Source organism: Ips typographus, linkage group LG8 (assembly GCF_016097725.1).
Source record: "Ips typographus isolate SLU linkage group LG8, UJ_Ityp_2.0, whole genome shotgun sequence".
Classification (NCBI taxonomy): domain Eukaryota; kingdom Metazoa; phylum Arthropoda; class Insecta; order Coleoptera; family Curculionidae; genus Ips; species Ips typographus.
This window is the reverse complement of record NC_138429.1, coordinates 5,687,381-5,709,207: the sequence shown is the minus strand read 5'-3', so window position 1 is coordinate 5,709,207 and position 21,827 is coordinate 5,687,381. Positions and strand designations below refer to the sequence as shown.

At 33.0% G+C, this 21,827-nt stretch overlaps 2 protein-coding genes across 5 annotated transcripts in view; one reads left to right on the top strand and one right to left on the bottom strand.

Annotated features, from left to right (window-relative positions):
• The first annotated feature begins 5,431 nt into the window (after window positions 1–5,431).
• Window positions 5,432–9,729, top strand: Cyp18a1 (Cytochrome P450 18a1). The gene is made up of 5 exons (XM_081985142.1): window positions 5,432–5,916; window positions 6,321–6,709; window positions 7,583–7,745; window positions 7,809–8,073; window positions 8,457–9,729. The coding sequence occupies exons 1-5, from the start codon at window positions 5,553–5,555 to the stop codon at window positions 8,857–8,859; spliced, it is 1,584 nt and encodes a 527-aa protein (XP_081841268.1). The 5' UTR covers window positions 5,432–5,552; the 3' UTR covers window positions 8,860–9,729.
• The window catches only part of phtm (cytochrome P450 enzyme phantom), a 55,187-nt gene continuing 43,073 nt past the window's right edge, over window positions 9,714–21,827 (bottom strand). For 3 of the 4 annotated variants that reach the window (XM_081985145.1, XM_081985146.1, XM_081985144.1), the window contains exons 3-8: window positions 13,023–13,168; window positions 12,745–12,941; window positions 12,342–12,683; window positions 12,115–12,284; window positions 10,113–10,310; window positions 9,714–10,004 (exon numbers count right to left, since the gene is read on the bottom strand). In XM_081985145.1, coding sequence (XP_081841271.1) covers window positions 9,820–10,004; window positions 10,113–10,310; window positions 12,115–12,284; window positions 12,342–12,683; window positions 12,745–12,941; window positions 13,023–13,168 — 1,238 coding nt within the window. In that variant the 3' untranslated portion in view covers window positions 9,714–9,819. The remainder of the gene's footprint in view (window positions 10,005–10,112; window positions 10,311–12,114; window positions 12,285–12,341; window positions 12,684–12,744; window positions 12,942–13,022; window positions 13,169–21,827) is intronic. The other variant, XM_081985147.1, reaches the window with a different exon arrangement.

Genomic DNA, 21,827 nt, shown 5'->3' with positions numbered 1-21,827 from the left:
GTGCCCTTTCATCATTTTTTTGACTTCATACATTCTTTTGACGTTCTCTCCAAAAATAAATTTTTGAGAATTTTCTATCTCTAGTTAGGAGTATGTTTTTTTAAATGCGTGACACAGCTAGAAGCAAGTTGAAACTACTTTTAAATGCAAAAACCTTTTGCTGATTCAAAATCACATGATCACGCATTGTCAAAAAAGTGGTTTAAGACAGGTGCAATTTTTGAAAAAACATTACAGCAAAGTGAAAAAATCAAATTTCTGATTATAGCAAATATTATATAAAAATATCTGAAACTGCAGCTTGTTAACTTTCTTGGATTTCAGGTCATAGACCTTACTATGATGGTTATAGGAAATTGTAAGTTATCGTAAATGGACCCTATTTTGGCACGTAAGTTTAATCTGTGGGTATTTTTGATATAGCAACGATTTTTTCTGATTTGTTGTCCGGATGTGCAACGTAAACCAAAAACAAAACTGAGAACTTGAGTGCTATTGTTGAGTGAGTTTTTTAAATTTAAGAAAATTAAAAAGAAATATGTACTATCTGTTTTTAAAATAAAATATGCTATTATCATAAGTGCATTTAAGTTTGCAGTTAACCTGGTTTGTACACTTAATTATCCTAAATGAGTAACTATTAGAAGCACAAAAAATAGGTAAATATTTAAGTATGGTAATTTAAAAAAAATAAGCCAAGAAACATCTGGTATGATAATTAAAAGTACGGTTACCATGCGATTTTTTTTCGGTGGGTGTGCAAGACCATACCAAACGAAGGATTTTGCGCAATAGCAAAACACTTTTTTTGGCAAGCTTGTTTGCGTAAAATTTTATATTCTGCTGATTATGAATTTTGGGTGAGCACGCAAAGCTGACCTTCGTAACGTTACGTAACCGAAAAGCATAATGTGTAGTAAATTTAATACAAACGGAGCCAATGTTTATAATAAATATTTGGCAGTCTGTTCGGTCGCCAGTTAACAAATCTTTTTAGGGCAGGTCAGTGGTCACAAATTAATTTTTATTCAAATTAACTTAAGTTTCACTTAGAAAACTTAATTTTCAAACCAAACAAAAAGTTCAGTTGTTATTCACCTCAAGATAACTCAAGAGTTCAAACTGTTTCAACAAAAATTGCAATCCTTAATCAATATTGTTCGATCAGATTAAAATAGGAATGATATGCAGGAAGAGTAATTCGTTACTGTTGAATGAAAACAAGTTTAAAAGGAATGAGTAAAATGCTCTTAATTGTATTTTTCCAAAATGCAAACTTTTCTAAAAGTACACACTCAAGTATTCCAAGTACGTTCTCGCTAATTATCAGATTGTCATAACAAATCCACCTGCATGGTCATTGAACTATCAACCTAGAAATAGGTACTAATCGGAACATAGATATATTATTGTATTTAAATGTATAAAAATTTGTTCTCAACAAGGTTAAATTATTGCCTAATTATTATCGAACTGGAAAACAATAGCGTGTTACTTTATAAGATTAAAAAAAAATCAATTGATCTTGGACCTCGACGGAACAATTTCCACAAATATATTTCGAAATTCTGGTTGTAATTTTTTCTATTTTAATTATTAAACGTGTTTGGTTGCAAATCCTAACCAAGTTATTTAAAATGCGCAGTTGTATGTACGTGATTGATATGACTAGCACCGGCTATGGCGTTTCAAATGACCGCAAAATGCAATTTTAACACTGAATTATCCCAGAATTGTGCAAAATGATCAATGTTATGGTTGGCGGTCGTTGACATGCCATTTATTGCGTAATGTCTTTTATTATTGAAAAAAAATATCCAACTTGCAGATCATTTATTTATGTTTTCACAGGTGATTTCAGTATTTTGTCAAATTATTGAAATTATTATTAGATTTGTCATTTAATTTATATTGATAAAGATCTGGAAGAAGCTAATTTTTGAAGTTGTAATTGTAGTTTTAGCCTACAAGACTATTCGATGGAGATTTTTTGATTTTTTCTTTGACCCTAAATTACTGCTTTATTTGACAATTTACGTCAAAATGTCATACAAAACAAAAGATAGAGCAGATTTCAAGCTTTCCAAAAATAGCCCCCCATGAGTTAATTCATCATACGGTTTGGCCGCTAGAGGGCGCCAAAGTTTCTTCACCATAAAATCACATATTTTGTGACACCCTCTGCTTTGACCCTAAATTACTCCTATATTTGACACGTTACGTCAAAATGTCATAGAAAACAAAATATACAGCAGATAGTTTGTTGAAAACTATTGTTATTATTAAAATTGGTGTCATCGAGTTGATTTTCCGAGATAAAATGAGTTAATGACAGGGATGAGAAGTATCATATACGTATATACATATACGCTCAAGTAATATACATATTTTTATACATAAAGAATATGTAAATTATAGAATGATTGTGTTAAGTTGTGTGGTGATGGGTAATACAATTTTCAGAGCTCTATCCCATACCGTTTTAAAGATATTTACGAAAAACTACTAAAAAAAAATTGGTCAAATTTGACGCCCTCTAGCGGCCAAACGGTACCACTTAGTCTTGTCCTGTCAACGTCATGTTATAGCCCATTCAATGCAAAAAATTCAAAGCAAAAAATATACCAAAATTCAGTCAAAATAAAAAAATTCTGAACTTTTAAGTACACCATTGAAACTAGTGTTACATTGGTACTACTGGTACGATATTTGAAAAATACTTTTTTAGGCTAAATTAAAGGTGAAGAACATGATTGCTTTATCAATTTAACAGTTGGTAGTGACGGTTTTTTCTTAAAAACCTTGTATTTTTGACAGTGGCTTTTTATAATGGTTTTAATCGTTTTTCAGGTAGGCGCTAACTTTGACGCCCTCTAGCGGCCAAACGGTACAACTTAGCGACGTCCTGTCAACGTCACGTGATAACCCATTCATTGGCTTTCTTTATAAGATGGGAATGTTTCAATCAAAAAATGTACCAAAATTCAGTCAAATTAGGGTGTTTCCTGAACTTTTGGGGTGGGTTACATTCGATTTTACCGGAAGTAGGTACCAATTTGCTTATTTTAAACGGAACACTCTATATATTACGGTATTTTTGAAAATAGTTTTCAGACAAATTGAAAGATTTTAGTATTGAAAATTGACTTGTAGACATAAAGAACCCTTTTTCCTAAAATTTTGGACTACAAATTCACACATTTAAACCTTGAAAATTGACTTGGACACCACAAATAGTTACTCTGAACCAATGAAAAGTGACATCAAAAGCTTAAAATTTGCATTTGAAGTAAGTTTTCATGATATGAAACCAAATTTCAATATTTTAGTCTTGAAAATAAATTTCAGTTTCTTAAAACTCTTGGCTATTTTTAGTGCTTTAAAACTGCTCTCAGCTTGGAAAATCGAGCTTCAAAACTATCTTCATCAAATTTTTGACATAGTAGACTTAAAAAAACGACTTTTAAATTTTCTATACGGTTAAAAATGTCATTTCAAGCTTTGTCACTATCAAATTGACTTCTAGACACGTCAGTGCTAAAAATTCGAGCATTTCTTAAAAATCTAAACTGTTGTTAGTGCTTTAAGACTGTGTTCAGCCTAAAAAATCTAGTTTCAAGACTATTTTCCCAAAATTTTTGACTTATCAGGCTTGAAAGCGTGTTTGTACATTGTCCATAGTCTTGAAAATGTCACTTCAAGCTTCTTCACTATTAAATTGACTTCTACTCATCGACTCAAAAAATTTTAGCATTTCTAAGAAATTCGAACTGTTTTTCTTGATTTAAGACTGAAAAATCGAATTTAAGACTATTTATAATGGTAAACGTCAAAAGTTTCAGACTCTTCAGTAGTAAAGGTAAAAATTTTGGAACTAAATGCTACAATATTTGCCTTACAAACTAATTTTAAGAAGTGAATTATACCAAAAAAATGAATTTGGATTGTTTCCATTGCTTAGGTGAATTCTAGACTTGTTTCAGTTCAGAAAATTGAGTTGTGTACCAATTAAAGTACTGAAAAACTCTTTTGGACTCTCTTTAGTCTTAGTAAAGTAATTTCTAGCATTAAAAGTCAATAGATTATTTTTAGTATGTAGTAAAAATTTAGTTTTATGCGCAACCATCTTTGTTTTAATTTCCGAAACTTTTTATTGCTCAATCAATTTCAAATACTCGACAATGGATTTCAGTCTGAAAAAAACTGATTATAAGATTATTTTTAGTAGTAAATAACAAGTTTTTAGACTATTCAGTACAAATTTGGACTCTCATAAGTCTTGAATGATCAGTTTGGCACTACTTATAGTAGAAAAAACGCCAGTAAAAATTAGTCCACAAATTCTGTTTCTTTGACTATTTTCAGTGTCAAAAATTAACTTGTAAACCTCCCAGATGACCAAATTTGAATCCTCCTGAGTTTTAAAACGTAATAACCCGTTTATCTCGCAAACAAAATTTTAAATCAAAATTTTACAAGAGATCCTTTTTTAACCAAATCGAGCAAGGAAATTAAAAAAACTGTAATTTTTGAATAATATCCAGTGAGAGTAGAAAATAGAGTGGGGAAAATGAAGATCATTCTCCTCCTGTATCAACGCCACTAAACAACATAACGAGTATTCATTTCATAAGTACTTTTTCCAAATTTAAACAAAGTTGCTTCAACTGATAGTTATAGAAAAAAAACTAAAATTTTGAGGGCTATATCTTCCTTAGGAAGCATTTTTCAGGAAAATGACTGTATATTTACAAGGAAGTTTATTAGCAGAAGGAAATACCGGCCTTTAAGGATGGTAGGTTTTAATTGAAATCTTTTCAGCGGTGTTTGCATGTGTGTCAAAATTGTGCTTTCTATATGAATGAGGTGCGGATCAACAATTATCAAATTGGTTGTAGCAAAAATGGGACAAATTTAGATTATACGTGTGAATGACAAAATTGATTGGGCAAATTGTTTTAAATTCAAGTCGGCAACTATAACCTCAGTTTCAAAAAATATGAAAAACTATATTATAGTTACCTACTTAAGAAACACAGTGACCCGCACATTGAGAGAAAAAAAATTAACCGCTGAAGTAGCCTTAACTAAACACAATATTGCAAATAATAGACAAGCAACAATTGAAACACCGCATGCACCACTAACTGCACAAGACTCCATTTAGTAGTAGTAGTACTATTTTGACCTTGATCTTGAATTGAAACTGCCGAGACCTCGTCGTAGAAACAGGACACCGAAATCCGGCAGTACATAATCCCATAAAACGTCGAAGGCGACTGAAGAAAATTAATGAATGAATCGAAAACCCACTACGAGTATTGGTAGGAGTACCGGTACGACCTGCGATTGGTAGATTTTGCGCTCCTCCTAACCAAGACAGCACCGTCTGCCACCCCACTTCTGTTTCTTGAGCCAGTAGTAAACCCATGTATAAAAGCAGTATACTACAAATACTACCACAATAGATGTAGCGCGCACTCTTGAACACTCCAAAAAAAATATATATCGTTTAGTAGTACTGACAACAACATAAACATTTACCCATCAAAATGTTCGTATATAGTGCTTCAGTTTTGTGGAATGTCCTCAACGAGGATTCGACCAGAAAAGTTCTTTTAGTGTTTACCGCAGTGCTAATTCTAGTAAAAACTCTTCAGTCGTGGTTGGAGTGCCGAAGTCTTCCTCCAGGACCTTGGGGCGTACCGGTATTTGGTTCCTTGTTAAAGATCAAAGGTGATCTGCACCTTTTCTATCGAGATTTAACCCACAAATATGGTTCCCTAATTTCCGCGAGACTGGGGTCACAACTCATCGTCGTGTTAAGTGATTACAAGACAATCAGAGATGCCTTTAGGCGTGAGGAGTTTACTGGACGACCCAGCACTGAATTTACCAACATCTTGGAAGGTTACGGTAAGTACTTATCAATTTTTTGTTTCAACTCTGTTATCAGCAAATATTTTTTTTTCTTTAATTACGACGTTGGATACGATCAGTTGACACACTTTAAGTTGTTTCAATGGCCTTCATGGGTCATCTCTTGAAATATACGCATGAAAAGGCAATCAAGAGTTGTTTGCCCGATATGTCAGCTCTTATCTGTTTTAACCCACTTTCTGAATTAATGAAAACTCGTTAAAAAAATGTTATAATGATCGTTATCTCTTTCCCACAATAAACGAGGAACGCCTCCACAAAGTGTTACGACGATATTTGCTTACTTACAGGTGCTAAAAGGGAATATTTGCAAATTTGATTATTCAGTACGAAGGAAATTTTTACTGACATCATTTTGACAATGACTTTTATTTCTTCAGGAGTGATAAACACCAGCGGAAAATTGTGGAAGGATCAAAGAAGATTCGTCCACGACGGTTTGCGCCATTTCGGCATGTCCTATCTAAGCTCGAGGAAAGCTCGAATGGAAAAACGGATCGTGAGCGAAGTTGATGACTTTCTGAGAATCCTGAAGGCCACTAACGGACAACCCACTGACTTGAACCCGGTGCTGGCCGTGTCAATTTCCAACGTTATTTGTGACGTTCTCATGTCAGTAAAATTCTCCCACAACGACGCCAGATTCATCAGATTCATGGAACTGATCGAGGAAGGCTTCAAACTATTCGGCTCCCTGGAGTATGTGTTCTTCATACCAATTTTGAAATACTTGCCGGGACACACCAAAACTCGACAGAAGATTGCCAAGGTAAGCTATTTTCTGACCATCAGTATTGTGTATGAATATCCTTGCACCTCAGAGTGACTTTCACTATTAGAAGACACTGAATTTGTAACTGGTAGAGACAGAATTCTGTGTTACTAACCGAATACCCGGCTAACCTTGACCTTAAATTTTCAGCTTTCGATTTATCTAAATAATAATTCAAATAAGTAATAAATTATTGTGCATAAACAGGATTATATGTTGTTCCACTCTTTGGCGAGTATATGTTGTTTTTAGCACTTAGTTAATTTACGTATTGTCTAATCAGTGTTTTTTGCCTAAATTTAATTTGTAGTAACATTAAATTATTATTTCTTGCAATTTACACTTATTATGACATTTGGTAGAGTGGGAAACAAGCACACCAACTTGTCTGAAAATTTCAAATTAATTCTGGTAGTGTAGTATATAAAACATAGTTTTTTCCATTGTTGCAATATGATCATTTTATCTACTCATTTGATTTATCTAGTGATCAATGATTACTCCTCTCTTCTCTTGGTCCAGAGAAAACATCGACATTTACAGAAAAGAGTAATTACATATCTTCTTCTTTTTCTTATTCTGTCTAAAGACCTTTTAGTCCAAATTATGTCCAATTATCTTTTCATCTTTTTGGTGGTCTTTTACCCGCTGAATTTCCGTTTAACACACTTTTGGCTAGAGTAATTACATATAATAAATAAAATAGGTTGAAACCCATGTAAATGCTCTTAGGCAACATCTTCTAAATTTAAAATACTAGTCTTCCTGACAAAGTGATTTATTTATCCTTGCTCTGTCACAGTGTCATATTTGATCTACTTTTACGTTTAAATCGTGCTATGAATAAACAATTTTATTGATTTATTCCAGAATCGTGAAGAAATGGCTCAATTTTTCCAAGAAGTAATTGACGAACATAAACGAACATTTGAACCAAGCCATCTCCGTGACCTTTTGGATACTTACCTGTACGAAATCCAAAAAGCCACCGAAGAAGGTGTCGGTCATCATTTGTTTGAAGGAAAAGATCACGGTAAGCAAATTAACCGGTTTTAGTGGCTGTTTGGTTAATAATTGAATGTGATTTAATTTTCAGATCGTCAAATGCAGCAAATAATTGGGGACCTATTTTCCGCTGGTATGGAAACAATCAAGAGTTCCTTACATTGGGCTGTTTTGTTTATGTTACACAATCCGGAGCATATGAGAGCCGTACAGGAAGAATTGGACCAAGTGGTTGGTCGTCAAAGGTTACCAAAGTTAGAGGATCTAGCTTATCTACCGGTTACCGAATCTACCATTTTGGAAACGCTTAGGATATCTAGTATAGTGCCAATGGGAACGACTCATTCACCAATCAAGTAAGTTTCGTACTTTATGGTAGAATATCCGTTGCCGGTTATGATGCAAGTCAAATAATATTATTTGTGATTGGCGAAACAATTTTTTACAGCCTTCGATAATTTTTTATTGCTGATTATGACAATATAACCGGTAATTTAAATTCACACCTGCGAAAAAAGTGAAAGTCCTTGTATGCCTAAAATTCATTTATATATATTTTTCGGTCGATGAACTTAAACAAGCAGTATTCTGTCAGACGATTTCTCAAACTAATTTCGTAACCCTACGCAAAGACTTTTTAATATTGTGTGTACCAGCGCACTTTACGCAACGGTGAGGCTTTTGACCCGATAGAACCGTCTTTATGTAACCAATCAGTAATGATCGTTTATTGTTGCAGAGATATCAAGTTAAACGGTTTCCACTTGCCACGACATGCACAAGTAGTGCCGCTTCTTCATGCCGTCCATATGGATCCCACATTATGGAAAGAACCAGAAAAATTTGATCCATCCAGGTTTATCGACGGTGAAGGAAAAGTCCACAAACCAGAGTATTTCTTGCCATTCGGCGTAGGAAGGAGAATGTGTCTAGGAGAAGTTTTAGCCAGAATGGAAATTTTCCTATTTTTGTCTTCGCTCTTGCATACGTTTGATGTTTGTGTTCCTGAAGGTGAAACCCTTCCCAGTTTAAAAGGAATCGTTGGAGTAACTATTTGCCCTAATCCGTACAAAGTTTGCCTAAAACCCAGGCAAATGGCGTGGGACAATGATGATTACTTAAGGCCGGCTGGAAGTCATTAGAAAATTTTCAATGTGTTCAAGAGCACGGTCAGAAATTGGTTCCTAATTGTGAGGCACAGTACTTAACCCAAGTTCAAAAGAAAAACAACAAAATCTTATTTCAGATAGGATCTCCGATGTTGATCGGCTGTGCGTTCAAAGTGTTCATTTTCATTACATTTTAATAGTGTAGTATTTTAAATTACGTTGGCTCTAGGAGTTGTTAAAGTAGATGGAGTGCCATCTGTCGTCCAATGAGCTCTGGTGTGTTTTAATATAATGTTACCTGAATTATTATATTTTCCAGTACGGAAAACTGGACATTAGCTCCATAATTTTTATATAGTACAATTGCTAGTCAAGCATGTTCATCTATTTTTATTCGTATTTTTTTTACCAAGTTTGCAACTCCTTACAAATCTATTAAATCGTTTTACCATTTTGACTTGAAAGTTGTTTTACCAATTTTGTGAGGGGTTGTAAAATATATTACATTGGTTACCGAAGATAAACCATATTTTAGTTTATATAGACTATGTCTACTTTTATATTTACTTTGGATCTATTCTATTATCCACTAGTACTTGGCTTGATGATTTTTTACCTTCAAACTTATTGTCTTGATATGAAGACTTATATTGTTTTATTATTTAAACGTTGTGTTTGGAACATAATCAAGCAAAGTACATTCACTACTTGTATCACATCGCCTCCATCATTATCATTATCATTTTATATTCTACGGAACACATTACATAGATATTTTTTGTTTCGCAATTGTGCATATTGTAATACACAATTTTAGAGAGGAAGACTTCATTTGTATTAAGGTTTGTTGTTTTAATTAATTTTGATTATAAATAAGTTATAATAAATTATTTTATTAAACAATGAATTTTATTTTCTTATTACCCAATAGTATATATCTTTATTATTTTAGTATAAGTCTAAGAATCATCAAGAAATTAATTTTTTGAGGTTTTATACACTAGAAACCTCTTGAAAATTAATTTTGAATGATTTAGGTGTCAAGGTAATTCCAGGATCGCCTTCAGTGTTGACATTTTCCTTATCTTCCAGTTTTAGCACAAAATTTTGTAAAATGGTCACTCCGAACAAAAATAGCACCATTCGAGCCAGTTCGTCACCAACGCACATGCGTTTACCTGAAACAATAAAAGTTTTTGTATAGTTTTTATTTAACAACAGAAAATATTAAGTTCAATGTATTCTGCTGATTTTATACTAATAAAGTAGTAAGTATCGTTTCTTACCACATTGAAAAGGAATGAAACTATCATTCTTGCAAAATTTGCCTTCTTCGTTCAAGAAATTTTTGGGATTAAATACTTCAGGATTATCGTATTGTTTGGAATCCATATGTATAGCCCATTGCAATGGAATTATCATCGATCCTTTGGGAATTACGTAACCTTCAACTTGCACTTCTTCCAAAGTTCCATGAGGCAGTCCTTAAAAGTGTAATTTCTATTAATTCTTCTGCTTCATATTGTATTCAATTAATTTTTTATTTTTACTATACAGGGTGATAATACTGTTTTAGCCATCAACTGATACTTATGCATAGTTGAAAAATGTATTTCATTGGCTATCCATCGACATATAAAAGTCCATACTTGTCAGTCAAATAAGGCAGTTTATTTAAGTTCTAACGAAACAATGGACAGAAAACTTCTGCCATACTTGAAGCTCTCTAGCAGCCAAACTATTTTAGCAATCAACCAATGTTTATACATAGTTGGAAAGCTCATTTAATTGGCTATCCATCGACATATAAAAATCGAATCGATACCTTGTCAGTCAAATAAGGCAAGTTTTTTAAGTTCTAATTAAACAGTGTAGCGGACCGAAAACTTTCGTCACGTTTGAAGCCTTCTAGCAGTCAAACTATTTTAGCTATTAACCAATGTTAGTTAATTAGACAGCTTATTTCATTGGCTATCCATCGACATATAAAAGTTCATACCTTATCAGTCAAATATAGCAGTGTCTTTCAGTTTTAAGGAAACAGTGTATGAGAATGAGTGGACAGAAAAGTTCTATCAAGTTTGAAGTTCTCTAGCAGCCAAACTATTTTAGCAACCAGCCAATGTTTATACATGGTTGGAAAGCTCATTTCATTAGCTATCCATCGACATATAAAAGTCGATACCTTGTCAATTAAATAAGGCAGATTCTTCAAGTTCTAACGAAACAGTGTATGAAAATAGCGGACCGAAAACTTTCGTCAAGTTTGAAGTCTTCTAGCAGCCAAACTGTTTTAGCAATCAACCAATGTTTATACATAGTTGGAAAGCCCATTTCATTGGCTATCCATCGACATATAAAAGTCCATACCTTATCAGTCAAATAAGGCAGTGTCTTTAAGTTCCAAGGAAGCAGTGTATGAGAATGAGTGGACAGAAAACTTCTGTCAAGTTTGAACTTCTCTAGCAGCCAAAGTGTTTTAGCAATCAACCAATGTTTATACATATTTGGAAAGCCCATTTCATTGGCTATCCATCGACATATAAAAGTCCATACCTTATCAGTCAAATAAGGCAGTGTCTTTAAGTTCCAAGGAAGCAGTGTATGAGAATGAGTGGACAGAAAACTTCTGTCAAGTTTGAAGTTCTCTAGCAGCCAAAGTATTTTAGCAATCAACCAATGTTTGTACATAGTTGAAAAGCCCATTTCATTGGCTATTCATCGACATATAAAAGTCGATACCTTATCAGTCAAATAAGGCAGTGTCTTTAAGTTCTAAGGAAACAATTTTTATCGAATATAAAGCCCTCTAGCGTCCAAACCAATCAATGTTCATGTTGGTAGAAAGTCCATGTCATTGTCTATCCATCGACATATCAAAGTCCTTACCTGATTAATCACATAAGGCAGTTTTTCAGGTTTAAACGAAACAGTTCAGGATTTGACAAAAATGAGTTAAGTTGTAAGACACTTTCGTCATCTTATCTATGCCTAAATATCTTATTCGTTCTTATTAATTTGTTGTACCTCTTTGGTGCCCTTATAACAAAAACTCTCTTTATGTATTCAAGAAACCAAAACCTGTTTTACATAAACTCATCGTTTTTATAGTCAAAATGGAATGTTTTATGAATTACTCCAATAAATTGAATCGACAAAACAACACCTAAATTTGATACTAAAGAATGTCTGCGTCAATTCGGCAGGTGTTCCACCTCTGATTCAAGGTTTCCGAAATTTTAAATACGCCACAAACAACAGCCTGAGGGCATAAAAATTAAAACTCACCAAGCGGTACGACTGATCTGATTCGTTGTGTTTCGGCAATACATGCTTCGGTAAGAGGCATAAATTCACAGTCATCCATTGAAGGCAATCTACCGTCCACTATTGTGTTTATTTCGTTTCTGACGTCGGTCTGTATGTCTTCGTTTAGGCTTAAAAATAGCATGAACCATCTAAAAAACAATAAAATTTACATTGCAATACAAATGAGTAAGCAAGGCACGTATTACCTTAAAGTGGTCAAGGTGGTGTCCAGTGAGGCCCCAAAAATATCAGCCAATAAGTGATAAAACTGCTTGTCGCAGTAGTATTTATCAATATCGTCGCTGTTTCTTCGTTTTTCTCTTTCCATAAGAAAACCTTGTATCAGACTGGTACAGGATTTATTCGTGTCAAGGTTTGAGGATCTGCTTTTGTCTGATAACATCTTTCCTTCTTCTTCTTCGATCAGTTTTTGGTAAAACCGATGCGTTTCGCTTTGTCCTTCGATTAGGAAAGACATCGACCGTTTAAACATTGGCAAAAACCTGCGAAAAGTGAAAGCCACTCTGAAGCAACGTCGTTTAATTAATCTTTTCAAATTTAATGCGGTATTAATTAATAATTTTTTACTCAAATGCGTGTGATTGTTACCGTAGGAAAGGTAAGAAATTCAGCGGGGCAGCTACACCAATAAGTCTAGTTCCTTCTTCTTGGGTTCCTTGAAGCCAAACCCACTTTTCATCGGTTATGGACCAAGCAACTCCAAAAACCATTTCAGTGATAAAGGAACCCACATGGTGCCTTAACTTATTCAAAGGTTCGAAAGGTTTTTCTTCTTCTTTTAGAGACTATAAAAAAATTATTTGTCATTAAACAGATGTTAAAAACTAATAAAAATAAAAGTTGATGATGAATGATTAGTTACGTACATTAACTAGTTCATTAGCATGTTTTAAGATTAAACTTTCCATATTTTTTCGCTGTGGTCCTATTTTGGTGGCGCCTATACCTCTCAACCAGTTGGCTAAAAATCTTCGTTGATCTTTCCATAGTCCTCCTTCAGAACAAATTAAACCTAAAATTGAAAGGTAAAACCAATCAAAACACAATAAAATACAGAAAGTATCAAATATTAGCTGAAGAACCCACAAACTATATTATTCCAGAGCTTTGCAAAGGAATCATCTAAGTTCCATGGAATACAAAAATTAGAAAAACAAGGAATGCAGGCAGGTGAGACCAATAAGGGTTGAAGAATTCTTCAATGAACAAAACAACTAAGTCAAAGAGCAGTTCAAGTGATAATGAAATTCAGACAGAATTCATGAATGATGGTATAGCCTAGACACAGGGAATACTTGATTTGACCAAAAATTAACGAAAACGGAATCAATTTTTTTTACAAGTACTTTTAGATTTTCTGAGGAATCCATAGAAAATAATAAACTCATCTCAGATTCGTAGAACAACACGTCTTTAAAACCAAACTTTCTACATCCTTCAATATACCATGCAAATTTGACCAAGAATGAGCGAAAAGAGACTTAATTTTTTAAGGTACTTCTAGATCGTAACAATGATGTTCTAATGTTTCTGAGGCATCTATAGAAAGTAAAAAACTCATCTGAAAGTAGTAGAACAATGCTTCTTTAAAACCAAACTTTCTGCATCCTTCAATATACCATGTCACTTTGACTAAAAACGAGCGAAAACTGAAAGAATTTTTTTAAGGTTGTTCTAGATCGTAACAATGATGTTTTAGTGTTTCTGAGGCATCTGTGGAAAGTAAAAAACTCATCTCAGAGTAGTAGAATAACACGTATTTGAAACCAAACTTTCTACAGCCTTCAATATACCATGCCAAATTGATCAAAAATGAGTGAAATGAGAATTACTTTTTTTAAGGTACTTCTAGATCGTAACAATGATGTTCTAGTGTTTCGGAAGCATCTATAGAAAGTAAAAAACTCATCTCAGAGTAGTAGAACATCGCTTCTTTAAAACGAAACTTTCTACATTCTTCAATATACCATGCAAATTTGACCAAAAATGAGCGAAAACAGAAAGAATTTTTTTAAGGTACTTTTAGATCGTAACAATGATGGTCTAGTGTTTCGGAGGCATCTATAGAAAGTAAAAAACCCATCTCAGAGTAGTAGAACAACGCTTCTTTAAAACGAAACTTTCTACAGCCTTCAATATACCATGCCAATTTGACCAAAAATGAGCGAAAACAGAAAGAATTTTTTTATCGTTGTTCTAGATCGTAACAATGATGTTTTAGTGTTTCTGAGGCATCTATAGAAAGTAAAAAACTCATCTCAGAGTAGTAGAACAACGCTTCTTTAAAACCAAACTTTCTACATCCTTCAATATACCATGCAAATTTGACCAAAAATGAGCGAAAAGAGAAATAATTTTTTAGGGTACTTCTAGATCGTAACAGTGATGTTCTAGTGTTTCTGAGGCATCTATAGAAAGAAAGAATTTCATCTAAGAATAGTAGAACAACGCTTATTTAAAACCAAACTTTCTGCATCCTTCAATATACCATGCCAATTTCACCAAAAATGAGCGAAAACAGAAAGAATTTTTTTAAGATTGTTCTAGATCGTAACAATGATGTTTTAGTGTTTCTGAGGCAGCTGTAAAAAGTAAGAATTTCATCTAAGATTAGTTGAATAACGCTTCTTTAAAACCAAACTTTCTACAGCCTTCAATATACCATGCCAATTTGACCAAAAATGAGCGAAAACCGAATTAATTTTTTTAAGGTACTTCTAAATCATAACAATGATGTTCTAGTGTTTCTGAAGCATCTATAGAAAGTAAGAAACTCATCTGAAAGTAGTAGAACAACGCTTCTTTAAAACCAAACTGTCTGCATCCTTCAATATACCATGCAAATTTGACCAAAAATGATCGAAAAGAGAATTCATTTTTTTAAGGTACTTCTAGATCGTAACAGTGATGTTCTAGTGTTTCTGAGGCATCTATAGAAAGAGAGAATTTCATCTAAGAATAGTAGAACAACGCTTCTTTAAAACGAAACTTTCTACAGCCTTCAATATACCATGCCAATTTGACCAAAAATGAGCGAAAACAGAATGAATTTTTTTAAGGTACTTCTAGATCGTAACAATGATGTTTTAGTGTTTCTGAGGCATCTATAGAAATTAAAAAACTCATCTCAGAGTAGTAGAATAACACGTATTTAAAACCAAACTTTCTGCATCCTTCAATATACCATGCCAATTTGGTTCAGTAAGAACAATCAAAAGCAAAACAAAAAAAGTTGCTATTTTGACAGCTATTGTAGTAATTCGTCTTTTTTCAAACTACATTTCACCGTACACTGAATTTAACAAAAGCCCTTTAGTAACCTTTCTATATAAAATAGTTTCAGTATTAGTCATACTTCCCAGAGGTAGGTTTCTGTTAAATATCCGACCGGTCTGAACTAGCCCTGAGCAATTCTAAACGTTTAGAAGATGTTCCTTCAAAAGGAAAGAATGAACGATTATATTCTGAGAATCAACCCACGTATGACTTACAGGATGTGTAAATAATCTGTATGGTAGTATTTTGACTGGTTTGTTTGCATCTCTAGTTTGCAATTTTGCATTGATAATACTTTGCACAACGTTAGTTTTAAACACGTTCAGATGAAAGAACGTAGTAGAAGCGTTTCCCGCCATTAAAAATAAGTCGTACTAATAGGAGTCGGATGTGTCAGCAGTATCGCCAGTCTTCCAAGAACCATGTGTTGTCTGGTCTCGGGTAAAACCGCCGCCTTTAAGATTACCTACTATGGCATTTAGGTGGTCCGAAAAGATATTTGAATCCTTAATCATTCTCGGAATGTCTGCGTTAGGCTGTTTTGGCGCAAGTTTCTCAGAATCAAAACGTCCGCCAGGAATATATTCAGAGCTTACGTCATTTAGTCTTGTTTTCGAAATCGAAATCTTGTAATTAATTTATGGCATAGAGTGTAACGACTTTGGAACATAGTGTAGACACATTCTTCGAACAGGTCAATGTTTGTTTCATGCTATCATGCCAACCTTGACATTCAAACGAATAATCAACAAACTTGATGTCGTAATTATCGCACACTGTATGATACATACGTAAAATGTAAATAAGTCATTAAGAGTTTATTGAGTTAGATTGTTTATGATGGTTATGGAAAGTTTTCCTATGCAACCAGGATAATTAGAGTCAATTTACTGCATTTCTTTTGTAGAAACAGAAAAATAGATCTAAAAGTGTAAAAAACGAACAAATGATATAAATTGATAGAAGCTGCAAGACCAGAAGCTTTTTGTTGAGAGAGGTAGGTAAACATCACTCTCGTGTGATGCGATGCTTGAACATGGTATTTGGTGATCAATGAAGGAAAATGAGCAGAATAGTGAAACCGATCTCTTTGGAAAACACCAAACAATGTATTTCACAAAACAACTAGTTTTGTAGATTTCGACCCTGGATTTGAGATGTAAAATTACAGTGTAGCAATGTTTGTAACGTCGCACGTTTATACACAAACTAATTCTTGTCAATCTCAGTGTAAAACATTCATACTTTTACAAAAATTATCAATAATAACCAACAATTTTGTTTCTTCTTCCTAGAAACTTTGGCTGATTCTCATTTCGGCTTTGCCATCCCAATCTTTCTACTTGCACAAAATTAGCATTTTACACTGAAAAAGGCCTAGTTTTCTCTCTTAGTAATTTTGATCCCAAAACAAAGATAGTTTTTTTATAGTTTTCTAAAAAAGTAGCATTTTGGCAACCCTTTTAAGCCAAATTTCTCAACTTGGCTAAAGTGCAAAGCTAAAAATTACAAAATTTGAAATTTTTTCTGACTTTTTTTGCTTTGAACCCTAATAACTCACTTATTTGACAAACGACGTCAAAAAAGCACGGATCATAAAAGATAGTCAAGATTCTGAGATTTCCAAAAACATGCTTTAATGTACTTTTAGCTTGTTTTGTTTGCTCGCTAGAAGGCGTCAAAGTTTGTAAGATAGCGCGTGAGCTGTGGCCTCTTAAAGAGCTTTCTTGAACTGTACGATGTATATGAAAAATGAACAACTATTCTATCATACACGTGACAACTGTCAATCTGTCATCAAAACTGACAAAGTTTGACTGACAAGAAAATCACAGTATATGAAACAGTTTTCTTGAAGTATTCAAGACAAGTCGTGGTTTTTAGCTTCTGTGCTGAGATTTTGACAGTTGTCACGTGACTGTTTAATTAAATAGAGTACCAGAATCACGTTATTGTTGTCACAGACGTCAAAGTTTGCTCAACCAAAACATAAAGCTGCAAAAATCAAAGTTCAGTAAATTTTTTATACTGTTCGTACCAAGATGTGTTTTATAGCTTTTTGATCCATCATTTGACAGTTAATAGGTCACTGTCTAAATAAATAGTATTCTAGTATCACGTGACAACTGCTAGAAACGTCAAAACTGACAAACTTTGTCACGTGATTGCTGTTACAGACATTAAAGTTTGGTTAACCTCAAAAACACAATTTGGAACAGTTTTCTTGCAGCTTTAGACACAAAATGTATATTAGAGTTGTATGATCCCTAATTTGACAGTTGACACGTAAATGTCTAAGGAAATGGTGTTTTAGTATCATGTGACAACTGCCAGAAACGGCAAAACTGACAAACCCTATCCACTTTGGACATGAAGCTCTAAAAATCACAGCATTTGGACAGTTTTCTTGAAGAATTCAAGACCACTGATAATTTTTAGCTTCTTGACCATTGTTTTGGCAGTCGTCTCGTGACTGTCTAGTTCAATAGTGTACCAGTATCACGTGATTTCTGTCACAGACGTCAAAGTTTGCTTAACCTCAAAAACACAATTTGGAACAGGTTCCTTGCAGTTTTAGACACAAAATGTATTTTAGAGTTGTATGATCCCTAATTTGACAGTTGACACGTAAATGTCTGAGGAAATGGTGTTTTAGTATCATGTGATAGGTTTTAGAGCTTTTTGATTCCAGATTTAACAAACTTTGCTCTATCGTTGGCACACCTTATATGTTATCGACTGATTTTTCCCTCAAATTCAAACTGAAAATATGGCAAAAGTTTAATTTCAATTTAAACTTCCTTGTATCTCTTCAAATAACCGAGATCCTCATGGTGAGGCTCGTAAAACGGGCACCTTGTATATCCTCCACAGAAAGAGTTAAAGATAATTCTTGCACATCGATGTTATCTTAAACAACATGTCCAACATTCAATTCTACAATTTCGCTTGTAGTTTCTATTGCTATTGCAGTAGTGCCAATCTATCAGAAATGCCAATAACGATGAAGCAAAAGCATTTTCGACTGGCTTGCTTTTTGTTCCTACAGAATCTGGTGGATGTAGATAATGCGTATTGAAATATGTGTAAAAGCCATTTTACACTTATTACATAAAAGTCTACTATTTCTGGTACACCACGAATGTAATGCCCTTTTACAGGATTAAAATACACTTTTTGTTGCTTTTCTTGGAATGTCTTTAAATACCACCATCATTTTGCCCACCCATGGAGCAATCTTTTAAAGGTCTTAACTACTGAAAAAAACTTAAAGCGAACATAATCACGATAAACAATGTAAGTACGACACGCAATTGTGAACTTAGTAATAACAGGCAAGTTGCATGAGGTGCAGATTATTAAGTTTCGTTTAGTCACATAATGAGGTCTTTGGCCTATATCTTAATGTAATCGCACTAAGTTGTGCTTGCGTATCACTTACAGGTTAGGCCAGGTTAAATTAATAATGTTTCAAAAATGTGAACTAGAATAAATATAGTATACCTACTTTATAGTTGGTTAGAGCACAGCAATTAGGTACATTTCAACAGTATAAGCTGTGTGGCAATCTTAAATTATCTGGAAATAAACTGCTCGTCAAATGTCCTTTCACGACCTGAATTCTTAATAAAAATGTAAAAATAACTAAATTTACCAAAGAATTTCATAAACGGCCCTTAATCGCCAAACTGGTGAAAACGTGTATGAATTGGATCAATAAACAAATAGTGTGTTTCTCTATTCAGGTCAAGCTTTTAAATAAAAATTGATTTTGTTTTCAAAGTTTGAAAAACCCTGTATAACGCAGATTATTATTTTTTCTTAAATTGGGTAGTTTTAAGTGTAACCTTGCTAATTCATTTCTTTTTCCACAAAAGATTTAAAGAAATGGTTAAATTAAAAACGAGAAGTAAAAATAATCGAATTTTTAAAATTTTCCAAACATTTAGAGATATTAACTACAAGATCTCGGTTATTTGAAGAAGGCAAAATTGAATGAGTCAATTAAAATGCCGCTTTAAAAATTAAAAAATTCTTAGTATTTCCGGAGATATCCGAAAAACAACAGATTTGTGGAAATTAGTATTTATTTTTTTACCAATTTTCATTTGCAAAATAATGATCATGTGACGAACTGTCAGATGATGACACGAAACGCGCTCTAATCTAATAGATTTTTGACTGATATCATGTACAATGCACTCTTTGTGAAGATACAATTAGTGATATTTTAGCTAAACTGTAACAAAATACATTTTAAATAAGTAAAATTCTATCTAATATGGCGTGCCCAAAACAAAAACCTAAAAACTGATGATGGTTGTCAAAAACTGATACTTTTTATGTCATTAATGATAATGGCACAGAAAAATTTCATTTATTTTTAAATACCTCATCAAATAAATCAGGAAAGACCAAGAAGAGTGCGATAAAATAACAGGGTCACATGCTCATTGGTTTGAAAATATCAATGATGTCACGTGAAGAGAATTGTTGAGCTGTTATTTTAAAGAGACCCTTTATTAAAACATGATTTTCGTTATTTTCAATAAATGACGCATCACCATAATCAGAAAAAATAGACCATTTCAAAAATGTAAAAATATACATGGTGGTCCAGTTTTAAGTGTCAATAATTCACCATTTGATAGCTAATCAAAAAATAAGTTGACTTGCATTGTTATTTTTCTGAAAAACGTTTCCTAAGGAAGATACAGTCCTCCAAATTTCAATTTAAAAAATCGTTTTATAGTTTAAAACTGAACATCCAAGACTTGTGAAAGTCCAAATTTGTACTGAATAGTCTAAAAACTTTTTTACTACTAGGAATGGTCTTATGATTCGCTTTCTCAGACTGCCATCCTGGTTGAGTGTCTGAAACTGGCATTCAATATTTAAAAAAAGTCCGGAAATCAAGACAAAGATTGTATTATGCATGAAACTCATTTTTTACTATTAAAAATAATATAAAAGTTGCCTTTTAATGCTAGAACTGACTTTACTAGGACTAAAGAGTCCAAAAGTATATTTTCAAGACTTTAATTGGTGTACAACTCAATTTTCTGTTCTGGACAACAAGTCTAGAAGTAAATTAAATTTTCGGACTATTTTATTTCTAAAAATTAGTTCTCAAGACTATTATTGTAGCATTTGGTACCAAAATTTTTTACTTTTATTACTGAAGAAACTTGACTTTTGGAAAGTCTTAAACTCGATTTTTTTAGTCTTAAAAAGCACTAAAAACAGTCTGAATTTCTTAGAGATGCTACAATTTATTGCACCTTTGAGTGTAGAAGTCAATTTAATAGAGAAGAAGCTTGAAATAACATTTTCAAGATTATGGTCAGTGGACAAACTGGCTTTTAGGCCTGATATGTCAAAAACTTTGTAAAGATAGTCTTGAAACTCGATTTGAGGCACTGAAAACAGCCTTAAAACACTAAAAACAGTCTAGTTTATTAAGAAATACCCGAATTTTTAGCACTGGGGTGTCTAGAAGTCGATTTAATAATGACAAAGCTTGGAACGCCATTTTAAGTCTATGAAGAATGTAAAAATTGTTTTTTAAGTTTGCTATGTCAATAACTTGGTGAAGATAGTCTTGAAACTCGATTTTCCAAGCTGAAAGCAGTTTTGAAGCACTAAAAATAGTCCAGAATTCGAAGAAAATGAAAAGCAAAGTAAAAAGCACGAAAAGTTCGTTTTCAAGACAATTTTCATGAATCTAATGTTAATGTCCTGCATCTAAGACTACTTTTAAGACTAAAATATTGAAATTTGTCTTCAAATTATGAAAACTTACTTCAAATGCAAATTTTAAGCTTCTGATGTCACTTTTCATTAGTTCAGTCACATTTTGGGGTTCAAGTCAATTTTTAAGGTTTAAATGTATGAATTTGTTGTAACAAATTCTTGAAAAAGTAGTTTTTATGTTTACAAGTCAATTTTCAGTATTAAAGTCTCGATTTGCATGAAAACTGGTTACAAACACAATTTTTAAACTTCTGAAATTTTTATCTTTTCTAAGTCAATTTTCAAAACTAAAAAGTTTTCAGTTTGTCTGGAAACTATGAAAACTGGCTACAATAATATTTTTTAAACTGCTTAAGTAAATTTTCCGTTTCCAAGACAATTTTTAAGTTGGGTTGGGTTAGTTTTGGGTCTTTGACCGTAATAACGTGTAATAAAGTACTTGTTCCAAATTTGATCAATATTGCTCCAACGGTCTGACAGTTATGACGAAAAACCAATTTTTACATGACATAATGAATGTCAACTTATTTTTTAATTGGCTATGGATTGGTGAATTATTGACATTTAAAACTGGACCACCCTGTATATTATGACGCCTATAAGAAAAATTAAAGTTGATGATGGTAACTAAACCCGGATGT